At 45.8% G+C, this 21,284-nt stretch overlaps 1 protein-coding gene across 2 annotated transcripts; it reads left to right on the top strand.

Annotated features, from left to right (window-relative positions):
* The first annotated feature begins 4,559 nt into the window (after positions 1–4,559).
* On the top strand, positions 4,560–16,871 carry GEM (GTP binding protein overexpressed in skeletal muscle). Of its 2 annotated transcripts, none has more exons than XM_019925136.3 (5): positions 4,560–4,724; positions 6,133–6,472; positions 12,925–13,001; positions 13,789–13,993; positions 15,488–16,870. In XM_019925136.3, exons 2-5 carry the CDS (start codon positions 6,142–6,144, stop codon positions 15,763–15,765), a joined length of 891 nt encoding a protein of 296 aa, XP_019780695.1. In that variant the 5' UTR covers positions 4,560–4,724; positions 6,133–6,141; the 3' UTR covers positions 15,766–16,870. The 2 variants fall into 2 exon arrangements, with proteins under 2 accessions (XP_019780695.1, XP_019780694.1); XM_019925135.3 differs by having other exon boundaries at positions 4,561–4,724; positions 6,133–6,535; positions 15,488–16,871.
* Positions 16,872–21,284: the final 4,413 nt, after the last annotated feature.

Genomic DNA, 21,284 nt, shown 5'->3' with positions numbered 1-21,284 from the left:
GAATATGGTGATACTTTATTTATTTGTTATTTATTATTTCTTTAACCAGAATATAAGTTCCATGAACATAAGTACCTTACCCCTAGCCCTGAGAACAGGTTCTGGTAACAGGTAAATGCTCAGTAGTTATTGTAATGAATGGAGGAACCTGGGCAGTGAATGTCCATTTACTTCAGGAACCTCCTCTCGGCCTTCCGAGATACATTCTGCACTTACCCTGCAGGAGTTTTGAAGGAGCAAGAAACGCCTGCAGCAGCCTGGGCTAATGGAGCGGAGGAAGTGTGACAGCTAAAAATTTTTTCAGCGGAAAATTAAATCTGCCCAGCAGGGGTCTGATGAGAAGCTGGGGCCAGCCTGAAGGAGGATGCAGCTGGAGGGAGTGTCCATCTGGATCCCATAGGCCTCTGGACGTTGAGAGGTTATTCTTAGCCATCTTTTCTTCAGTCCTTATTTTCTCTTGATCAGGGCTCTCTTGATTTTGCAACTGGAATCTTTTTTTCCCCTTCTGTAAAGCAATGATTTTCCATATAGTAATTCTTTCCTTCTTTAGACTTCCCAGAGGGGGTAGGAGGTTCTTTTTGTGCTCAGACACTTTGCACGTTGCCTCCCACCCAGCTCCTCCCAGCGCTTTTGCTGCTGGTGTAGACCTATTCTGTGTGCTGGATTTGACCCCAGATCCTTGTTTGGTTACAAAGGACTTAACCATGCCACTCTCCTTACTAATTATTTTTTCCTAGTAACATCAATAGGAGTACATTTCCCGCCCTGCCTCCCTCTGCCTCATGTGTCCTGATTTCTGCTGGATTCATTTAACGTGAGCCTTAAGGGGCAGCCAAGCCGATGGCAGGTGGCCAAGCTCCAAGACTTGGCTCCTGCGTCATCATTATAATCACTCGCACTGACACGGTGCTCTGTGGTTAACAGAGCGCTGCATGCTCAGCCGCTCTTTAGTCCTCACAGCAGCAGAAGCCAAGACCTCTGGGGTTTGGTGACATCCCCAGGATCACCAAAGAGGAAAGGCCGAGGTTTGAACTTGCTTTTCTAATGCTGAATCCCCTATTTTTTCTTTCAGTCCTTGCAGGGGTCACAAAGGCAAGTGGCTTTGGGGGCCAGGTAGATAATCTAAATGAGAGAAGCTGGCTAGAGTAGAAGACATCAGGGAGTAGTGAGGACTGTGGGGGAATTAGAGAACATGCTTTGCCTAAAGGCATCAAAATGCAAAGCGTTTAAAAAGCAATAAAAACCAAACCCATTTCTTTTACCACCTCTTCAGTGTCCAGTCTACAACTTCTCTTTGTTGGTGGTGAAGATGGATGGTGTCACTTTATCGCTGAGTAGCACTGACTTGGTGGCATGAGTAAGCATGACCTTGGTTGCAGTAAGTCTCCGGTATAGATGAGGAAGTATATGTTAAAGATTGAGTGATTTTATGGCTTTTAGGATAATATTACAGACCCAAGGATGTATGTATCCTGGGCCTACCCATCATCTTGTCTTCCCTAGAATTTTCAAGGGATGAGGTTCAAAGTAATATGACATTTTTGGTTGTGCAAATCCCTTATGCCTCAGTCCCAGCCCTGGTCAAAAGTTCTTCCCCTCCTTCCCCACCTCTTCCTCTCTCTCTCATCCCCTTTTTGAAGTCATGGGGTAGTTGCACAGGTCTCTATGCTGAGACAAAGAGTGACAGTGACAAAGACAAGAGAGATAGTCAGGCTCCCAAAAGAACCCCAAGTTTACCTTCTCACCCAGGCATAGGACCCAGAGAAAAGACAGAGAACAGCGTGGTTCATGCCTTTAAGGAGAGAGAGACCTTCCCCATTAATATGGGGCGCAATGAAGGTCATGGGCTTTGGCCAATCAAATAAAAACTCCTTCTCTTTTGAGGGGGGTTAGGAAGGAGCTGGGCTGAGGTGGGGCTAGCATGAGAATAGGGCTGAAGTGTATCCCTTACTCTAAACAATAGTGGTTAATACTGTGGACCCAGAGTGTGCAGCTCTGCTACCTATTGGCTCTGTGACCTTGAACAAGTTATTTGACCTCATTCCTCAGCATCTTCATCCATGAAACATGGGTAGATGCAGTGGTGATGAGGATGAACTGAGATAAGGTGTGTGCATTGGTCAGTAAATATTAGTTCTTTTTGTTTGGAGTTCTGTCTCCTAGCCCCACTCTTTTCTCTGTTAGATAAAATCTGAGGAAGCCTTCAAATGCCTGCAGAAGGAATACAGATGGAATAATTCATAGAATAAGAAACTACAATATTCTGCCAATTTTTCTCCTTCGGAACTTGCTATCGGCCCAAATTCCCTGATTCCACCTTTTTTTCTCCATCTCTATAACCTCAGATGGTCTCAGTGAGCTGGAATCTTGGACGAGGTAGCTGGGACTCTGCCGGATAACGCTTGGCTGTCAAATGTGCTTTGCGAGGTATAACTGACTTTTGTCTAATATTCACTCCAATTTAACTGCCATTCAGTTGAAACTTTTCCTAAGTAGTTGTTTTCTCATCTGGCTTCTTGTGGGACAGAAAATTTAAGAAGGCAGATTCTATTATTCGAACACAACATTGCTGTACTTACCGAATCAATAGTGGACTGAAAGTCCCCCTCCCCCATCTTTAGAGTTGGTTTTCTTTCCACATGCCTCACATATACCAATGAAAAATAGTTCAGAGTGGATATTGCCTAGACGTAGAATTAGGTTCTTATTAACGGGAAGAATTAAGTTCTTATCAATGGGCAAAAGTAGAATTGAGAGGTAGATGATATGCTTATATACTCTGATTTATTCTTAGTTTTTACCGCATATAATGTTTCTGTTGAGACCAGTTGACAGAGTCGGAGGCTCAGCATGGAAAAAGCATGGATAATTCTGAAGTACCAATGATTCACGTGTTACATGTATTTTAGCATGGAGCCAGCGGAAGACTTTTGGATCGTGTCCTTCCCGCCTTCTCTCTCTCTCTGTCCCTCTCTGACCCCCCGCTCTTCTCCTTTCCCCACATCTGTAGCCATCCCCTCCTGGTTAAGCCCAGAAGGAAAACTCGATGGAAATGATGGAAACCATCCAGGAAATTATGACACCCAGGTTCTGGTTCCAGCTCTGCTAATTACTAACTGAGTGGTAGTCACTCCTCCGGGTATCAGCTTCCTCACATATAAAATAAGTAGGAGGTTGAGGGAGGCCAGGGCACGTAGGACTGAGAGATCTCTAAGTTTTCATTCCTCTGTGGATTTCACCTTTGCCAGCTTGGGGCCTGGCATGTCTCAGCAGCTGGTCACTTGGATAATCCCCAGAGCAGATAAGTGCTGCAGGATAATGGAACATGGGCCCTATTCACAGCAGAGTCCGGCCACTCGAATAGATGCTGGTGCCTCTGGCTTGTTTTCCAGAGCCACCAGCCAACCCAGAGAAGAAGCTGGCTGGAAAAGTGGATGGATGGATGCATTAGAAAGGCCAGTGTCATCTGCAAACACAGTGTCTGGGAAATGCCCATGTGCTCAGAAAGAAGTCACTGAATCCCTTCAGCTGGGCAAGCCAGGCTTTGAATCCTGACGCTGCCACTTATCCGAGCTGTGTGACCTTGGGCAAGCTCTCTGGCTATGTTGTCATTTTTCTCCTCCATGGAATGGGAGTGGCACTATACCCACCTTGCCAAATTGTAGTAAAGTTCGAGGTACTGCAGAGTTCCTACTGAGTATAGGGACTCAGAGGTACTCAGTAAATGGTAGTAGAAGTTGCTATTGTATTACTACCCTGTGCCCTTTACTCACAGGACTCATTCGGGGGACTTGGGCCCCATTTCTGGCTCAGGGCTCCTCCCATGGGTGGAGAACTGGCTCCAAGACCAGGCCCAGCCATGCCAGGGAGCCTGGTACAGAGATGCTGCCGAACGCGACGCTGATTGAATTCCCTGATTGAGGAGCCTCTGCATCCCGGTCCAGAGCGGGAGCGCCGGCAACATTTAGCACAATCTGCTTGGATCCTTAATTAGGTTGTTTTTCAAGACCTTTTCAAGGTCTTGTCCCCTTTCCTCAACTTCCTCTGGCCCCTTCTCTCTGGGTCCCTGTCAGAGAAGGGAAACAGAGCAGTGTGGGGTTCCCCTCCATCCCTCTTCCAGGGAGAAAGGAGAAGGAGCAGAAGAGGCTGTTTTCCTTGCAGAAGATGCGGCTAACACAAGCCGTGACCGCTCAAGGTGGCTGCAGCCCCATCCGAAGGGCTAAGTCTCCAAGCGCGCCCGGCGGATCCCTGTTTTGTTTTCTGGCGAAACTGGGTTTCCAATTCAAACCTGCCCCTTCCTCCATCCTTTATCCGGACAGCTAGCAAGTGTTTTCCTGGGAAGCGCGATTATGTGGCACTTAGTGTATTTTCTCACCTTCCTGTGTCCACCTGGTCAAAATAAAACAAAACAAAACAAAATAAAGGAGCCCGGGATTGAACTGTCGTTATTTTTTAAAAGGGGAGAGTGGGGTCACATGATGGCGAGTAACTGATTCGGTGAAGTGGCTGCAAGTCCGGGTTTGCTGCACAGCCGGCCCCTCCCGGCGGGGGCGCTGACGTCACGGAAAAGCCCCGGCGCGGGTCGGCCGGGCCGGTATAAACCGCGGGGCCGCGGCGGCTGCGGGCGGCGGGCTCCGGCGGAGGCACAGACGGCGGCAACGCGCGAGCACCCTTGCGCTCGGCGGCCCCAGCATCACAGCGCTCACCGACCCTCGGACGCCCAAGTAAGCCAGGCGGCCCGCGGGGGCCCTCCCGACTCTGGAGAGGGGTGGGGGGCTGGTTGGGGAAGGGATGGGCGTTCCCAGCCCGCAGAACTTTCTAAGTTGAGAAAAGAGCCTTCGGAACGTGCTGTCCGCACTGTGGTTTTCCAGGTCGGGGGCAAAGTTTAAGGTGCAAAGGATGCCATCTGTCATCAGCAGGTTCCTTGCTTCAGTTCAGGAAGAGGGCCACCTCCTCCTACAGGCTGTGGTCAGAGGGCAGCCGTCAGGCTCTGGTTGTTTGAATTCAAGTCGGCCAACGGGGGCGCTGCTCGTGAGATTAAAAAACCCGGCTGATCATCGCGGTCAGGGTCGTGCTTAGGGTCATCGACGGGTTGGGGTGTGGAGAGTGGGGGTGAGCGTGGGAAGGGGAGTGTCTGCGCATTTCTCGCTCTCCCGAGTGGATCTTGCTGATTCAAATAAGAAGGCTTCTACTTTATCTCAAGGAGCCTGGGAGTACAGACCTCCGTGCAAGGGGGACCTCCGTGCAACTTTCCCTGGGGAAAGGGAAAGTTGTAGCGAAGTTGTTGAATGTCTTTGGGGAGAGTCTTTGACCTGATGTGCTTCAGAAAGGTGGAAATCTGAGTTGAATTAAAGAACTCTTGAAGCGGACATGGTTTAATAAGAGTGAAGCATTTTCTCTGTGAATTTGACAGGTCTGAACCTGAGCGGGTCGTTTCCCTGCCAGAAAGACAAGGCATGGGGCTGGGATGTTTTAAATGTGATATCCGTGGACAGGAGGGCAGAGCTGAGGCATAAACCTCAAACAAATTCTTCCCCCCCGCCCCCCCAAATAATAGCTAATTCAGGCAGCTGGGGAGCATCCGGGCAACTTTACTAAACATGGAAGTTCCAATAATCTCTTGTCCAGTCCAGCCAGGGGGAGTGATGTCATTGTCACGTGTTTCCCACTGAGGCCCACTGGGTGCTGGTGCAATTAAGAGCCATGTTTAGACAAGAGCAGCTAATCTGGCCAGCTGGTCCCCAGCTGCATTAACTTGTTGCTTTTCAAGCCATGTCTGGAGGCTGTTGGTTCCTTCTGGCTGCCTCTGTGCCAGCTCTGAGTGGGGAATCCCCAGGCTTCCTTGACGATGGAGGAAGCCCCAGGGCAGTGGGGGATATTAATGGCATTTTTTCCTCTTTGCAAGTGACAATCTGCCTGAGGAGCTGGTAACAGAGTGTGTGTGTGTGTGTGTGTGTGTGTGTGTGTGTGTGTTCGGTTGAAAGCCTGTTGACGGCTTCATTGGTGTTCCTTGTGTTAGGGTTACTTGGGTCTCACCTCATGTAATAGAACATCACTGATGACTGTGTTTAAGCCCCCTGAGCTCTCACTCATGCTTTCTAATGCTAACACCTTGGCTGCTTTGCTCTCTAGGACCCAACGATGACTCTGAATAATGTCACCATGCGCCAGGGCACTGTGGGCATGCAGCCGCAGCAGCAGCGCTGGAGCATCCCAGCCGATGGCAGGCATCTGATGGTCCAGAAAGAGCCCCACCAGTACAGCCAGCGCAACCGTCACTCTGCTACCCCCGAGGACCACTGCCGCCGGAGCTGGTCCTCCGACTCCACGGACTCAGTCATCTCCTCCGAGTCGGGGAACACCTACTACCGGGTGGTTCTCATAGGGGAGCAGGGGGTGGGCAAGTCCACTCTGGCCAGCATCTTTGCAGGCGTGCATGACAGCATGGACAGTGACTGCGAAATGCTGGGAGGTAGGTGGACCAGCCCCAGCGGGCTTCTGTGGTCAGCAGTGGTCCAGGAGAAAGAGCGAGTAGGTGGGTCATTTATCTGCAGAGCTGGGAACTGCGGTTATGCATTCTTGGCTCTGGCTCGGGAGCTGAGTCCCCACAGAAGCACTGGCATAAGCCCCTGGGACAAGAAAATGAAAATGCTCGTAGATAGAACCTGGGCCAGAAAGGGAATTTCTTAGATTCCAGCTCTAAAGGGACTGGGGAGACAGATTATAGAGGGCAGAGCCAGAGGGTCAGGATCCCACCTCTGGCTTTTGCCATTTCTGACCTGGACCTTTCGAGAACTGAGTGTAGACACAGCCTTTTTCCATGGTGACACCTAAAACCAAACCGATTTGAAAAACTGTTAGGATGAATTCACTAGTTTTTTTATCGCAATATTAGAGGCTTTTGAGGGTATAAAATCATTTAAAATCTGTATTTTAAATAGCACATTTAAAAAAAATAGTGAAATACAACGATGATACTTATATTTGTATAGAGTCTTACAGTTTTTCGAGACAACTTTCCCTGTACCATCTCATTTAAAATATTTATTATTTAAGTCTTGACTTCCAAAACTAATTTGAGGTGACACAGTCTCAAAAATTCACATATTCCTCAAATACGTGTAAAGCATAGCACTACATTCTGGGAAGTAAGATGAGGATCCTAATAGTCGATGGTTTTCATACAGCGTCTTTCAGCCACGGCTCCTGTCTTAGACAATGCCAGGGTCGCTGTGTGTCCCTGTTTGCAGCTGCAGAAATGAAGGAAGAGCCTTCCAGTTCTCGGCTGAGCGTAGAGACAGACCATGTCTGTCTCTACGCTCAGTTGCAACTCACAGCTGAATCACAGACTTCCGGAGCAGGAAGATGTCTTAGCGATGACTCGGTTCTGCCCTCTACTTCATGCATAGAAATCCTACTCCTTCCTCACTACTGTCAGCCCATTTCTACTAAATGTTTATTCTTCCATTGTCCGGGAGTTCACTGCTTCATGAGGCAGCTCCGAACTGGCTTTAAATGATGACTCACTGATGGAACATTGATTTCTCTCCTCGCTCCTGAAATCTCAGGGACGATAGCTAAACCATATTTCAAGGGAGAAAGAGGGTCAGTATCTCTTTGGATGTAAAAGCCTGTGGGTGAGCGTCACTATAGGAGAAAGGGAGGAGGAACTACCGTCTAGAATGCGCATTTGCAGTGGGACATGCACTGTTTTGGGAGCCTTATATTTGCTACTGTTTATTTTGGTCCTGACATTATTCCTGTACTCATATGGGTAAACTGAGTCTTAGGGACTTTCCTAGAATCACCCACGGGGACAGCTGGAATTAGAACTCAGGATTTTATAATGTTAGTTTGGTGGTGTTCTCCTTCTGTCATTGATAGGGAACTTGCTATGTGCCAGGCACTGTGCTAAGTACTTCCCACAAGTATTTTGATAATACTTAAACGAAAATTGAACCAATTTGGTATTAATACCCCTATTTTACAGGTGAAGAAATGGAAGCTTATGAAGTCAAGTGACTTTTCCAGGTTGAAAATGCTAGTCCATGGTCTGGACAGGATTCAAAACTAGTTGTGGTTGAACCTAAATCCTGTGTTCTTTTGCTGTACTCGGCAGCCCCTGGATTTAGCATCCAAATGTTGTTACATACTGTAGCACGTTGGGCTGGGTACCGACCACATGCCTGGCTGCATGCTAGGCTCTGGGGTACCCAGTGATGAACGAGGTGCACCATACATACCCTCTTAGGAAGGAGCTAAGTGTCAGTGGCTATAATTCAGAGCAGGATAAAATTATATGAATACCTTAAGAAGTAACAATAAAGTGCTTTGGAGACTGATATAAAGGAGAGACCAACCAAGAGTTTTTGTTTGTTTCTTTAGGAGGGAGGAATTGAAACAGTTAGTGGATAACAGACTTTCAAAAATGTTTGTCTATTAGAGTGCAGTGGTATCTATCCAGAGGGCAGTATCCCCATAGGCATAGAGTATTAAGAAGATTGACCCATCCCTGAAACTTGAGAAGGCAGGCTTCGGTATCTGGGAAGCTTCTTTGTTTAATAGGGAGCGGGGGCAGTTGGTAGAATCCTTTCCTTATCTCCTCAAAGAGGGAAACTTGGGCAACAAGAAGCTTCTCAGCTGACTCATCCTACCTAATGTGTCCTATTTGCGTAACTAAATTTATACTGTCTAGGGTTACAGCCCTTACGTATAGGTGGCTATTGGAATCACTAGTTGGCTTTTATGTTTCCCAAGGAGAGGGTTTTCCACGGCATTTCACTGCATTGTTCTTTTTTCAGCATTAACCATAAGAAAAAAACTACACAATACTCTCATCATCATTTCTCCAAATAAAGATGGATGTTGTTAAGATTATATTGCAATAATCTTATGACTCTCTGTGCACGCTTAATGCCGTTCATTCATTCATCCATCCATCCATTCATCCCTAAACAGTTACTGAACCTATACCGTGGAGCTTGATGGGACACTCCGAGGACATACAAAGAGTCACGGGGCTTCTTCCTTAAAGATGCTTACAGTATATGCAGTAGAGATCAGCTATAAATCGATAGGATGTGATAAGTGTCTTCAAAGAGGTACAAGGGCAGTGCTGTGGGAATTCAGAGGAGAAAATAAATATTACTTCTGGCTGTGAAAATCAGAAAAGGGTTCATGGAAGTGGTGGTCTCTGAGCTGGACCCTAAGGACCACTAGGTTTTGGAAGCCCTGAGGTAAGTGGAAGGCATTGCACGTGTGCACAGGGAGTACAGGAGAGAGCACCGGACTCGTAGCCTGATGATGTGAGTTTGGACCCCAGTTTTGACACTGACTTAGCTAGGTGCCCTGGAGACAAGAAACTTACCCTCCTTAAGCGTCCTTATTAGTAAAATAGAGACAATAACTATTCAAAGTGTATTAAGAGGATAACAGGTGCCTGGCACATAGTAAGTACCGAGTGAACGAACATTAGTGAGAGCTGATTCTGAATCTGTTGGTTCCTTTCCTTGGGCTTATCTTCCACAACTGGACCTTTCATTGCTTGAAGTCCTCATCCACTTTGGTCCCTCTTGGCTGGGGCCCCGTGATATGTGCAGAGGAGACGTGAGCCACTAGAGGATAGGGCAGTATTCCTAAGCAGGAGTTCCTTTAGGGTTCGTTGGGATCCTCTGCGCTCTGAAAGCTGAAAGCAGTTGAGAGTTTTTTTTTTTGTTTGTTTGTTTTTTGCGGTACGCGGGCCTCTCACCGCTGTGGCCCCTCCTGCCGCGGAGCACAGGCTCCGGACGCGCAGGCGCAGCGGCGACGGCTCACGGGCCCAGCCGCTCAGCGGCATGCGGGACCCTCCCGGACCGGGGCACGAACCCGCGTCCCCTGCATCGGCAGGCGGACTCTCAACCACTGCGCCACCAGGGAAGCCCCAGTTGAGAGTTTTGAGGGGAGAGGGATGCCGGAGCCTCAGAACTTTCGAGGGGCTGCCTTAGCCGGTTCTAGCGGGTAAGAGAACTCTTGGGCAGGTTCACACACAGCGCTTGAGCCAGTCTCGAGCAGGATGGTCCTCCAGGCACAGTGGGGGTCAGATGCAGAGAGACAAATCGGGGTGCGCTAGTCCAGGGAAGATGGCTGCAGACAACAAACTCCATCCCACACCTCAGGATGATCTCTCTTGCTACGCAGGGTGTGAGTACACACCCCTGGCTTTCATGGAGAGGACTGGAAGAATGAGGACTCCCCAGACCAGGTTACTGAAAAGCCTTATAAGCCAATAGGCCTTAACCCTTTCTCCATACACCTTCACCCAGAGCAAATTTCAAAGGACTCTTCCAGAATTTTATATTCTTTTATTTCCCCTCTTCTCACCCAGTTAACCCTTGAAAAGGCTGAAAGGTGGGGACTAAGAGAGGAAGAGAAAATAGAGCTTTGGTTGCAAGCAGGTCCTCTCCTGGTCGCAGAAGGCTCTCAAGCAGGATGCTTTGAGTGAGAAATCCTTGGGGCATGTGGCCAGAGGTGATACATAAGCCCAGGTGCAGGGCATATGCACAAAGCAGGGCGGAGGTGTATTGCTTTAGGCTTTTGGGTTTCCGGCACAATGACTTTCAGGCAGAGGTAAGTCCAGTCAGAATGATCCTGTCAGGAACTTTCCAGAACAGAAAAGCAGTTTGGCCTTATTTTTGCAGCTGGAATCTTTAGTCCACTTTTTCTCTAGATTTCTTCTGGTACCTCGTAAACCAAGAGAAAGTTTGAGTTTGCTTTTCCCCTTAGCTATTGGAATACAGTATGTTTCTTTCTGAACTACTAAGGATTGAAATGAATCTCTTGTGCCTACTGTTGCGTGGTGAGTGATGAGCTGAGGGCAGAGAAAGTGCTTTTTTGAGTTTTCTGAGTGCAGGGAGGTCTTTCAGAGAAAAGAGAAAAACTTTGAGGTGGTAAGGGGCAGTCAGCTCCCCCGCCCCCTACCCCCATCTGTGCTGCTCAAACTTTGATGATTGTATAAAGTTGCCTGCTGAGGTCATGAGGACCTCTAGTAAGCCAAATTAGGCATTCCACTGCGATCCCATTCATGATTCATATTGTGGATGGCAGACATGATGGGAATAATAGATTTAAAACCCCCCAGTGGGAAACTGTTAACATCATTTAGAAGAATGACACCTAAAGAGATGGGAAAACTGACAGAAAGAGCCATTCCTGGCTAATTTTATTCTCATTTGTCCATATTTTCTTTTCTTTCCCTCTCCTGATTCTAATTCTTAGAGGAAGAAACATTGAACCAGGAGCATTGCTTTTTATAAACCCCTCACTATTATGAAACAGGAAGTGCCCTGGTTCCTACAATGCAGGGCTCTTAAGCTAGGATTTACCTATGGTAGGGAATGGCAAGTATGGCAGGAGCCAACTTCCTCCATCTGAAGAAGTGATGATAACAGCTAACACTTATTGCATTCCTACTTTGTGCCCAGGCTTAATATATGTAACTGTCACAGCCCTGAGGTGTGGATACTGTTATCAATCCCATTTCACATATGAAGAAACTGAGGCTCAGAGAACTTAAGTAAGCAGTCCTGAGCCAAACAGTTAATAAGAGATGGCACCCAGATTTGAATTCAGGTTTGCTTGTGCTCACAAGCCACAATGCTATATTTATCATTTATTCATTCATTTGATAAGTATTTACTGAGCACCTGCAACCTACCAGGTGCTGTCCTGGGTGCTGGGGGAAATAGCAGTAAGTGGCATAGATGCAAGTCTCTGCCTTAACATTCTGGAAGGCGAGAGGGACAGAAAATAATAAAATAAGTTAAATGGATTCATGTTAGGTGGCAGTCAGCACAATGAAGAAAAATGAAACAAGGAAGGGAGTAAGGATTATTGGTAGCAGAGAGGCGATGAAATTCTAAATAGATGGTCAGGGAACACATCCCTCAGAAGGAGATGAGGGAACAAGTGTTTCGATATTTGAGAGAACAGATTCCAGGCAAAAGGAACAGCAAGAAAAATTGCAAAAAATCATTATGAAGATCATAATTCTCAAAGGATAAAATTCAAAACAGGAAACCTCATTGTGAAAATAGAGTGGGTATGGGTTCAATTGTGTGGGATTGGTGGGAATCTCTCTTGCAAAAATCCCGGTTAACTCAGTTAATCCCCCCTCTCCCCACTCCCCCTGATTTTTCTGGGATGGAGCTGCTCTGGCCCTTTGTACTGCATTCACCCTTCGCTTGCATTCCATCTGGGCTCAAGTGCAGGGGGAAGGTTTCCATTACTAAGCAGAGCTGGAGACTGCACTTCTGTTCTACTTAAGATGGAAAAACAAGGCTGTTTATTCCTAGGGAACTGTATTTTTTTTTTTAACGAAGAAAACTTCGCCAAAGCAGGGCTAGTTTCAAGATTTTTTTCTTGCACATCTCAAAAGAGGAGAAATGTCTCTGAGCTGAAAGCTCCTGAAATGGCCAGTGCATGTTCAGTAATCACCCCACTGAAAGGTGCGGTGGGTTTCCATGGAAGGCTTATGAGCTGGGTTTACAGTTCTGCTGGGCAGTTAGGGTTTCTCACGGCACCGTCCGTGGACTGTGAGTCAAAAGCAGTAAAGTGAGTTTATTCTCCTGAATGCCTTTACTACATAAAAGGTATAGAAGTGATGAAAACAAATGCCTTTCATTTCAAGCATTTAGGTATACACGTTCAGAAGATGTAGGTGTTCTCCTTATTACTAAGCAGAATACTGGAGGAATATACGTAGAATGTTGTTGAAGGTGATTAAAAAAATAATTTGCCTGTGTGAATATTTACACAGTTTACTCTGTATATTTACATAATTAATTGCATATTTAGTAAGTTTATTTTCTGGCATAATTTTCTACACCCTTTTACAGAAAAGTGTTGCCTATTTGCCTGCCTCCAGGATCACTGTTCTTTCTTTTCCAGAAGATACATATGAGCGAACACTGATTGTTGATGGGGAAAGTGCAACAATTATACTCCTGGACATGTGGGAAAATAAGGTATGCAGAGCCTGTAGCTCTCTGTAAATTCATTTCAGGGCCTGCCTTCCAACAGGCTGTTTGGGGCAAGGGTGACATTGCCCTTTTTGATGTTGCAGATGAGGTGGACTCATTTTCTTGATTAAAAGCATTTACTTCTGAAGAATGAAACTGTTCTAAGGAACAAGTCGTTCATAAATGAGCTCTGAATAACAAGCAAGTCGCAGTGATTTGCCTTTAGTTCTATTCAAGATACAAAAAAGTGTGTTTGTTTTAGGGAAAGCGCCAGTAAGTATGGATGATAATTTTAAACTACATAAAAACATATTATATGAAGCTGACACTCCCACTACTAGTTTTCAACATTTGTTTTTTAAAGGTTTGGGGTTTCTGAACCCATTTGCTAGACCTTCTGTTTATTAAGAACCCTCCTATGCTAACAAAAGGATTCTTCATTTTGTCACTTACGGGCAAAAGAGTTTTATGGAAGCCAGGAAGGACTCATTTTTGGTAGTTTAAATAAAATTGGAAATATTGTTTGGCAGACTCTTTGTATAATTTATCAACTCAAGCTGTAGGAGGAATCATAAAGTAAAACTTTTTGGCATCAGTGCTGTCTGAGCTAGGAGTCTTTACAGCCACAGACATCTTGTAGGCATGGAAGACTGATGCCTTTTGGAGAGTTGGAATAAGTTTTCTTCCTTTCTCATATCAGCAAGGGTACTTTAGGATAAACACATTGTCTCTTTCAAACTAACACCTCATTTACCCGGCAAGTCTGAGCTCATGGGAGATCTCATTTTATCAGGGGGAGAATGAGTGGCTCCAAGACCACTGCATGCAGGTCGGGGATGCCTACCTGATTGTCTACTCCATCACGGACCGAGCCAGCTTTGAGAAGGCATCTGAGCTTCGAATCCAGCTCCGCAGGGCCCGGCAGACAGAGGACATTCCTATTATTCTGGTTGGCAATAAAAGTGACCTGGTGCGGTGCCGGGAAGTGTCTGTATCAGGTGAGAGGAGTGGTGCCAATACCATAGAAACTGTCTCTGGGTCACCTGCATTTTCCTTCCAACAGTTGTTCTTTCCTTCCTCTTTCATGAAGCTGGAACCAGGGACTTATTAAAATGCCACATGGAGTTTATGTATACTCTCTAAGGTGCCCCTGTTCCCAGCAGATCATCTGTTCTACCAGCAGGATTCCAATCTCCCTATCCCCAAGGCTTTCCCTGGAATTCCTTTAGGGAAGAGGTCATGCTCAGGGGTTTACTGGCAGTCCCCAGCCTTTGCTCCTTGTCCTTTCTACTCTCCAGGGAGATCTCAAGAGTCCTGGGAAGTGAAAGTAGCATCTTCAAGCAAGAAGGACGGGAACTTTGATTTAGGGGCACTGTGAGAGTCTCACTGAGATTAAGAATTCCACTCTGGTTGCCTCTGGTTCCTGTAGACCCGAGAAACACCCTCCCAGCCCTTACCTTTGGTTCCTAAGTTTCAGTTAAGGCATCAGTCGATGGTGTCACGTATCCTTCGTCGTACTTGGTTCAGGGATAATTCCTGTTTGTTGAGTTGGCACCCAAGTGCCTTTGGGGGCCCTTAAAATTTTATTGGCCTAATATAGATTTGGTACGATGGTAAAAAAATAAAATACTGCATTGCCAGGCTCCACCCAGGAGAAAAGAACCCTGTTGAATACTTAATAGACCCAACCAGCTTGGGAATGTCTTACTCTTAGGAAATGACCGTCTACAGTAGTCATTTTTTTCCAAACCAAAACTTGGACACCTGGTCATTGAACACAATAGAACATTCGAAAATGAGACTTTCAGAAAAGCTTGTTTGGATAGATTGCCGTAATTGTATTGTACTGTGTGAAATTCTCCAATTTTTTTTTCAAAATATCTCATCAAAGCTTAAAAAATTTTTTTTCAGAGAGGAAAGTCAAATAGTCAGATTCTTATTTTCAATTCAGGAAACTGACTCAGGAGAAAGAGTAAAGAACATGAACTTGAGAGTGAAGCAGGCCTGGATTCACACCTGTCACTTACAGGCTATGTGAACTGTCTCAAGTTTTTAAAGGACCACCTCTCTCCCCTCCAGTCTCATCACCTATCTGAAAGGGATAATGTATTCTTAAAGATTGTTGTAAACATTAAAAAAATGTTTATAAAGTATTCAACCCAGTTCCTTATGGGAATCAATTTAGGCTATGGCTTTGACTAATTAATATTCCGATATTTGACGAAATTGGAGTTTCACACAGTGAATTTGGTGGGCCAGATCTAAAGCCCATCTCTCCTGTTTCCAGGAACCTTCGTGTGAGAGTCTTTCCTTCTGTTTAAGCCCTGGGAGGACATGTGTCCCAGTGGCCTCTTGTATCCATCGCATATATGACTGACTTAGAGTTCCCTAGAGGACCATTTAAAATTAGGACTCATCCAGCTTGGCTTTCTGTGTGTAGGGTCATATTCTGCAGCCCCCCTGACTTTCTTCTCCCCTCCTTTCCCCACCAGAAGGGAGAGCGTGTGCTGTGGTGTTCGACTGCAAGTTCATCGAGACCTCTGCAGCTGTCCAGCACAACGTCAAGGAGCTGTTTGAAGGCATTGTGAGGCAGGTCCGCCTCCGGCGGGACAGCAAGGAGAAAAATGAGCGGCGGCTGGCCTACCAGAAGAGGAGGGAGAGCATCCCCAGGAAAGCCAGGCGCTTCTGGGGCAAGATCGTGGCCAAAAACAACAAGAACATGGCCTTCAAGCTCAAGTCCAAATCCTGCCATGACCTCTCTGTGCTCTAGGCACCCGGAGTCATCCAATGTCCCCCAGCGGACATCACTGAAGGCCATTGGGACCCGTAATCTATATTAGATTGGATTCTTAAGTATTGTTAGATGTGGCTTCCCCCGTTATTAGCTGGGAACTAACGTGCTAGGCTGATGGGCAGCAAAATGCATGAGAAATGAAAGAGCTTTGTGAAGACTCAGTATTTATTTACAGGAAAAGCCTGACCTTTGCTGCTTGAACACCCAAGACTCATTAGGGGACATGGTTGGTGTTCACATGTGTTTCCTCTCTCCTTTGGCTAGTAGAGAATTGAAGCCTACAAAATAATGCCTAGACAAGAATTTTTCATTATTAAAATTTTGCCTGGTGTTCTGTTATGTGAATTTGAGGCCGATCAGTGGGTCATAGACAAATATAGGAAAGCCATCGAAGGAATTTTTCAAAGGAGGGAGAACTTCTTTCTCTGTACCTTATATTTGTGGAGCTAGGGTTGCGGAACTGGGTTCATCACGATCTTCACTGTTATTGCTCCATGAAGCTGTGAAAAGAAACGATGGACTTGCTGGAAACTAAAGCTTAGTAAACAATTTTTGTTCAGTGCCCACAGTCAGGGATCCAGAAGTGTATAGGATTGGGAACTGCTACGTGTACCACTAATGGGTTCAAAAATTATATCTTTACTACTGTTGTCTTATAATTTTTTATTTAAAGGAAAATTATTTTAATCAAATTCTATTTAGTCAAACCACATTTTATGTTGCATTATTTTTAAAATCATAGGGCCATCATAAAAAGATATTTTTAAAATCTAAATTATTGAGAACCTGGAGTGCAAAATACCAAATTTTTAAATATAATCGAAGGTCTGCAGTTTTATAAAACACAAAACATAAATACTTCCAGCATTTTGGGTTGACCCTTTTATGCCACAGCTCTGCTCTATTTATTATTATTTTGCAAAATAACAACCATTTTAACATTTGATAAAGCATATTTATGAACATGTTTCTTAATAAGAAAAATGCCCATTTTATTACCATTTTCTATCTTTTTCAGAATATTCAAGTTTTTACCTATATGTCTTATAATAAAATAAATAAAATCTTTGAAAAAAAAGACATTCCGAAATGTTTTTCCTCCCGACTCAAGATGATTACGATCATTTTGATGTAGCTTCTAGAGCAAGCACATTATAAAGAAACTTACCTATTATTTTATTTCTTCTCTTCATTGGCAAGAGCCCAGTCATCATCTGTTTTAAAGAGTATCCCTGACATCTCTCCTTTGACGTGTGATTCACAATAATGCAAAGTGATTTTCGGCTGATACAGTTAGCAAGTATTTGAGGTCATGTAAATGCCAAGTTATAGTAAAAGCAAGATTGACCTTTACTTTGGTCTGGCAAATTCCTGACTCAACAGATGGGCTTTGCTTTGCTCCCCAAAGGCTCATGGTCCTAAGCTTGAGTAAAGCATTAGAGGAAATTATAAAGGATTAGGGAGGAGCAAAAGGAAACTGGTGATTTTCAGCCTGAGCTCTAGCCAGGCAAGGCTTTTAACCAAATTCTCCTCCCTGACATTTTTACAACTGGACATTAACACGTGGCTGCTTTCCAGTGGTGCTGTGTAGCCCTTCTGCTTCAAGGGTAGGACTTCCTGCTGTTCCCCATTCACACCTGTGCCCCCCCCCCCCACCAGCACGCGCTCTCAACTCCCTATCTTTCTGAGTTTGTAATCAGACATACACTAGTAGTGACAATCAAGGGATCTTGCATATTGCCCAAAGCGACGCAGTTTTACAAGGTGTCTCTGCTCTATTTTGTTGGCCCTTTCTCCTCCTTTTTCCAAGTTGGGAGCAAAGGTTCCCAGCTCTGCACTTTGCATCTTTGAATTGGTCGAGGAACCAGTACAGGGAGGTGATAAGAGTAAAGCTTCAGGTTATACGGGCCTGGGATGAATCCTGGCTGGGCCATTTGACATGTGTGTCTTTGGAGTAGTTAAAGTTTAAAGCTTCTTGACTATTAGTTTCTCATCTGCAAATGGGGTTGCTAATAATACCTACCTTGGAAGGTTGTGAGATGGATGTCTTTCAGTCTGCCATACCGTAAAGAGCTCGAGAGACGGCAGTTTTCATTGTCACATATCTTCCATTCTGCATCAGTTAGTTAGTTTTATATGTCTGGAAACTCAAAATCAGGGGCCACTATGTCTTTTCCTTTTCATTTCTTTACTCTCTGCAATACAGTGCTTTGCATATATTGAAGCTTCTTATAGTGTTTCTTCTTGAATGGTTCCTCTCAGTGGCCCCACGAGGTTGACAGGACATTTTATAGCAAACAAGTCCAGGGGGATACTAGTTCAGATGTGAAATGTCTGGGCTAGGACTGGGGTCCAGATGGAACTCATTTGCATCTTCTAGTATCCAAAACCATTTCCTATACACACAGCTCTTTTCATCCTCATGGACCATCCCCACACACACCACACACACACCCCTCTACACAGCACACACATATAACATACACATACAACAAACACAGTACACATATATCCCACAGCTTTTCAATCTGGTTTCATCACTGTGGATGTGTGACCAGGAGGAACTTGCTTATCCTCTCAGCCTCAGTTTTCCCATCTGTGATGTGGGGATGACAATATCACCTACTTCACAGTGTTGTGGTGAGAATAACGTGAGACCGACAAAAGTTCTCGCCCCAAGAGAACTCCCACGACTTCTCCAGCGCAGCATCCTCGCCTTCACACCTCCTTTAGATTTTACTGGGCACCCAGGCACCATCAGGTGCCGGGAATATAGTGATGACTAAGACATTGTCCTGGTCCTCAGAGTAAAGTTGACTGTCCCATAAAGCCAAAGAAGGTGGCATTAGAGATAGGAAGAAAATGAACTGTGGGAGGATTATACCTCGAAGGCGCTAGATTTGCTGCCATTAGATAAAATTCAAATGAAAGAAAAATATTATTAAAATGATTGGATTCAGTGTGGAAAAGTAAATTGGGCTATTTTTTTTTTTTTTTTTTGCCCTATGCAGGCCTCTCACTGCTGTGGCCTCTTCCGTTGCGGAGCACAGGCTCCGGACGCGCAGGCTCAGTGGCCATGGCTCACGGGCCCAGCCGCTCCGCGGCATGTGGGATCTTCTCAGACTGGGGCACGAACCCGCGTCCCCTGCATCGGCAGGCGGACCCTCAACCACTGCGCCACCAGGAAAGCCCAAATTGGGCTATTTTTAAAAATTCCATTTTGGGAAATGAATTAGGAGCACTGGAGAAAAGTTGGATTTTAAGCATCCTACATTTTCGCTCAGTACATGAACTACTCAATACAGGGAACAAGGCAAATAAAATCACTTGGCAAAATCCATGCAGTGCCTGCTTGTGCAAAGGTGCTGTGGAGAATACATGGTGGGAGAAGGCAGTCTCGCCTTTAAGAAGCTTATGATATAGTTATGACATATTGGTGGGAGGGGGGCATGGTGTGAATGAGGACAACTGCACAAATAACTAGAATATGACATAGAAGATAAGAAGGGGCCATGGAGGCATGTGAAGTAAGGTGGTTGGAGCTTAGATGGGAAAAAGAACTCCTTTCTTGGCTGGTGCAATCCTGGAATGCTTCTTGGAGGAAGTGGCATTGAGCTTCATCTTGAAGACTACACAAGATTTCCACAGGTAAGATTGGTTAAAAGAAAGAAAAACGGAGAAGTTGGCCTATGTAGAGAAAATAACATAAGCAAGGGCAGAGAGGCAGGAAAGAGAAAAATCTGTTGAGAAAAATAAAAGAAGTCCAATTTGACCAGGAGCTTCCTGGAAGGTGGTTATGTAAATGGTTAAATATGTGAGGCTTGGAATTTTCACATTCTTACTTGTTAGGTGTAGTGGGTTGAATTGTGCTCCCCCAAAATGCATGTCTACCTCAAAATGTGACCTTATTTGGAAGAGTCTTCGTAGGTGTACTTAGTTAAGGATCTTGAGATGAAATCATTCTGGATTTGTGGTGGGCCCTACATCCAATGAGTGATGCCTTTATAAGAGAAAAGAGAGGGAGACAGATTTGGACACAGAAGAGACACGTAGGGATGAAGGCCACATGAAGATGAAAGCAGGGATTGGAGTGACGCAATTGCAAGCAACACCAAGCAATGTCTGGCACAACCAGAAGCTGCAGAGGGAAGGAAGGATTGTCCCCTAAAGCATTCTGAGGAATTATGGCTCTGCTGACATCATGATTTTAGATTTTTAGCCTCCAGAACTGCAAGAGAATACATTTCAAGTTTATGGTAACATCAGTAACCCTAGGAAATGAAATACACTGGGTTATTTAGGGCAACTTAGCCTCTATAAGCCTCAATTTCTTCACCTGAAAAACAAGGATAATACCCATCTCAAAGGATTATCACGAGGATTAAATGTAAAGCGCGAGAGTGACTAACCAGGAAGATAAGAGGGGAGCAGTCATAGACTACGTCAATTTTTCAGGCTGAGAAGTTTGGACTTGGTTCAGAAGGCAATGCAGTTTTTGAATATTGACAAATAGGGTGTGACAGATGAGTGGCGCCGCTTCAGTACATGCCCCAGGAAAGCTGACCTGGCAGGAACCAAGAGGCACAAGACCATCCCCTCCCCGCAAGGAGACCGTGAGGAAGCCTCAGGAACACCTGGCCTAGCGTACCGAGTACTGTGCCCTGGGCAGAGGGAAGGAAGCCGTCCAGCAGGAGAAGCATCGATGTGTCCCTTGGATTTATGAGTACACATATCTGGCAGGGTTCAAAGTTTTGTACAAGGAGTGCTCCCAACGTGATCAGGCCTGATACCTAAATAGCCAGACAGCAATGCAAATGAGAGAGAGAGAAAGATAGAAGAACGGGGTGGGCCCTGGTGTCAGCTGAGGCCCTGGGTTACAAGATTATACGGGAGTAAGGGGGAGGATTCTGACTTTGTGACTGCCTAGGAAACAGCCACAGTACAAGAGACCCGAGACCATCAGTAATGGTCCAGTTTAACTCCTGAAGCTCTGAGGAAGTAAATATTATACACCTGCTTGCCCTGTCATGTGACTAGGGAGAAGGATGGAAACCAAGGGCTTGAGGAGTGCCGTTGCACACGCACGTGACTCTGCATGAGTGTGCGTGTGTGTGCGTGTATGTGTGCCGGTGCGTAAGTGTATGTGTGTGTGTTGAGGGGCAGAGGTGGGAAGGAGAGGGCTCACAGCTAAGAGAGTAGAGTATGCAAGTAGAATAATTTCAAAAGTCAACTAGAGGGCTTCCCTGGTGGCGCAGTGGTTGAGAGTCCGCCTGCCGATGCAGGGGACGCGGGTGCGTGCCCTGGTCCGGGAAGATCCCACATGCCGCGGAGCGGCTGGGCCTGTGAGCCATGGCCGCTGAGCCTGAGCGTCCGGAGCCCGTGCTCCGCAACGGGAGAGGCCACAACAGTGAGAGGCCCGCGTACCGAAAAAAACAAACAAAAAAAGTCAACTAGACTCTCATCTTGCTCCACTTTCCAGTATATTCCCCAAAATG

Source organism: Tursiops truncatus, chromosome 17 (genome assembly GCF_011762595.2).
Source record: "Tursiops truncatus isolate mTurTru1 chromosome 17, mTurTru1.mat.Y, whole genome shotgun sequence".
Lineage (NCBI taxonomy): Eukaryota > Metazoa > Chordata > Mammalia > Artiodactyla > Delphinidae > Tursiops > Tursiops truncatus.
The sequence above is the reverse complement of the archived record's forward strand: the minus strand, read 5'-3'. Positions and strand labels throughout refer to the sequence as shown.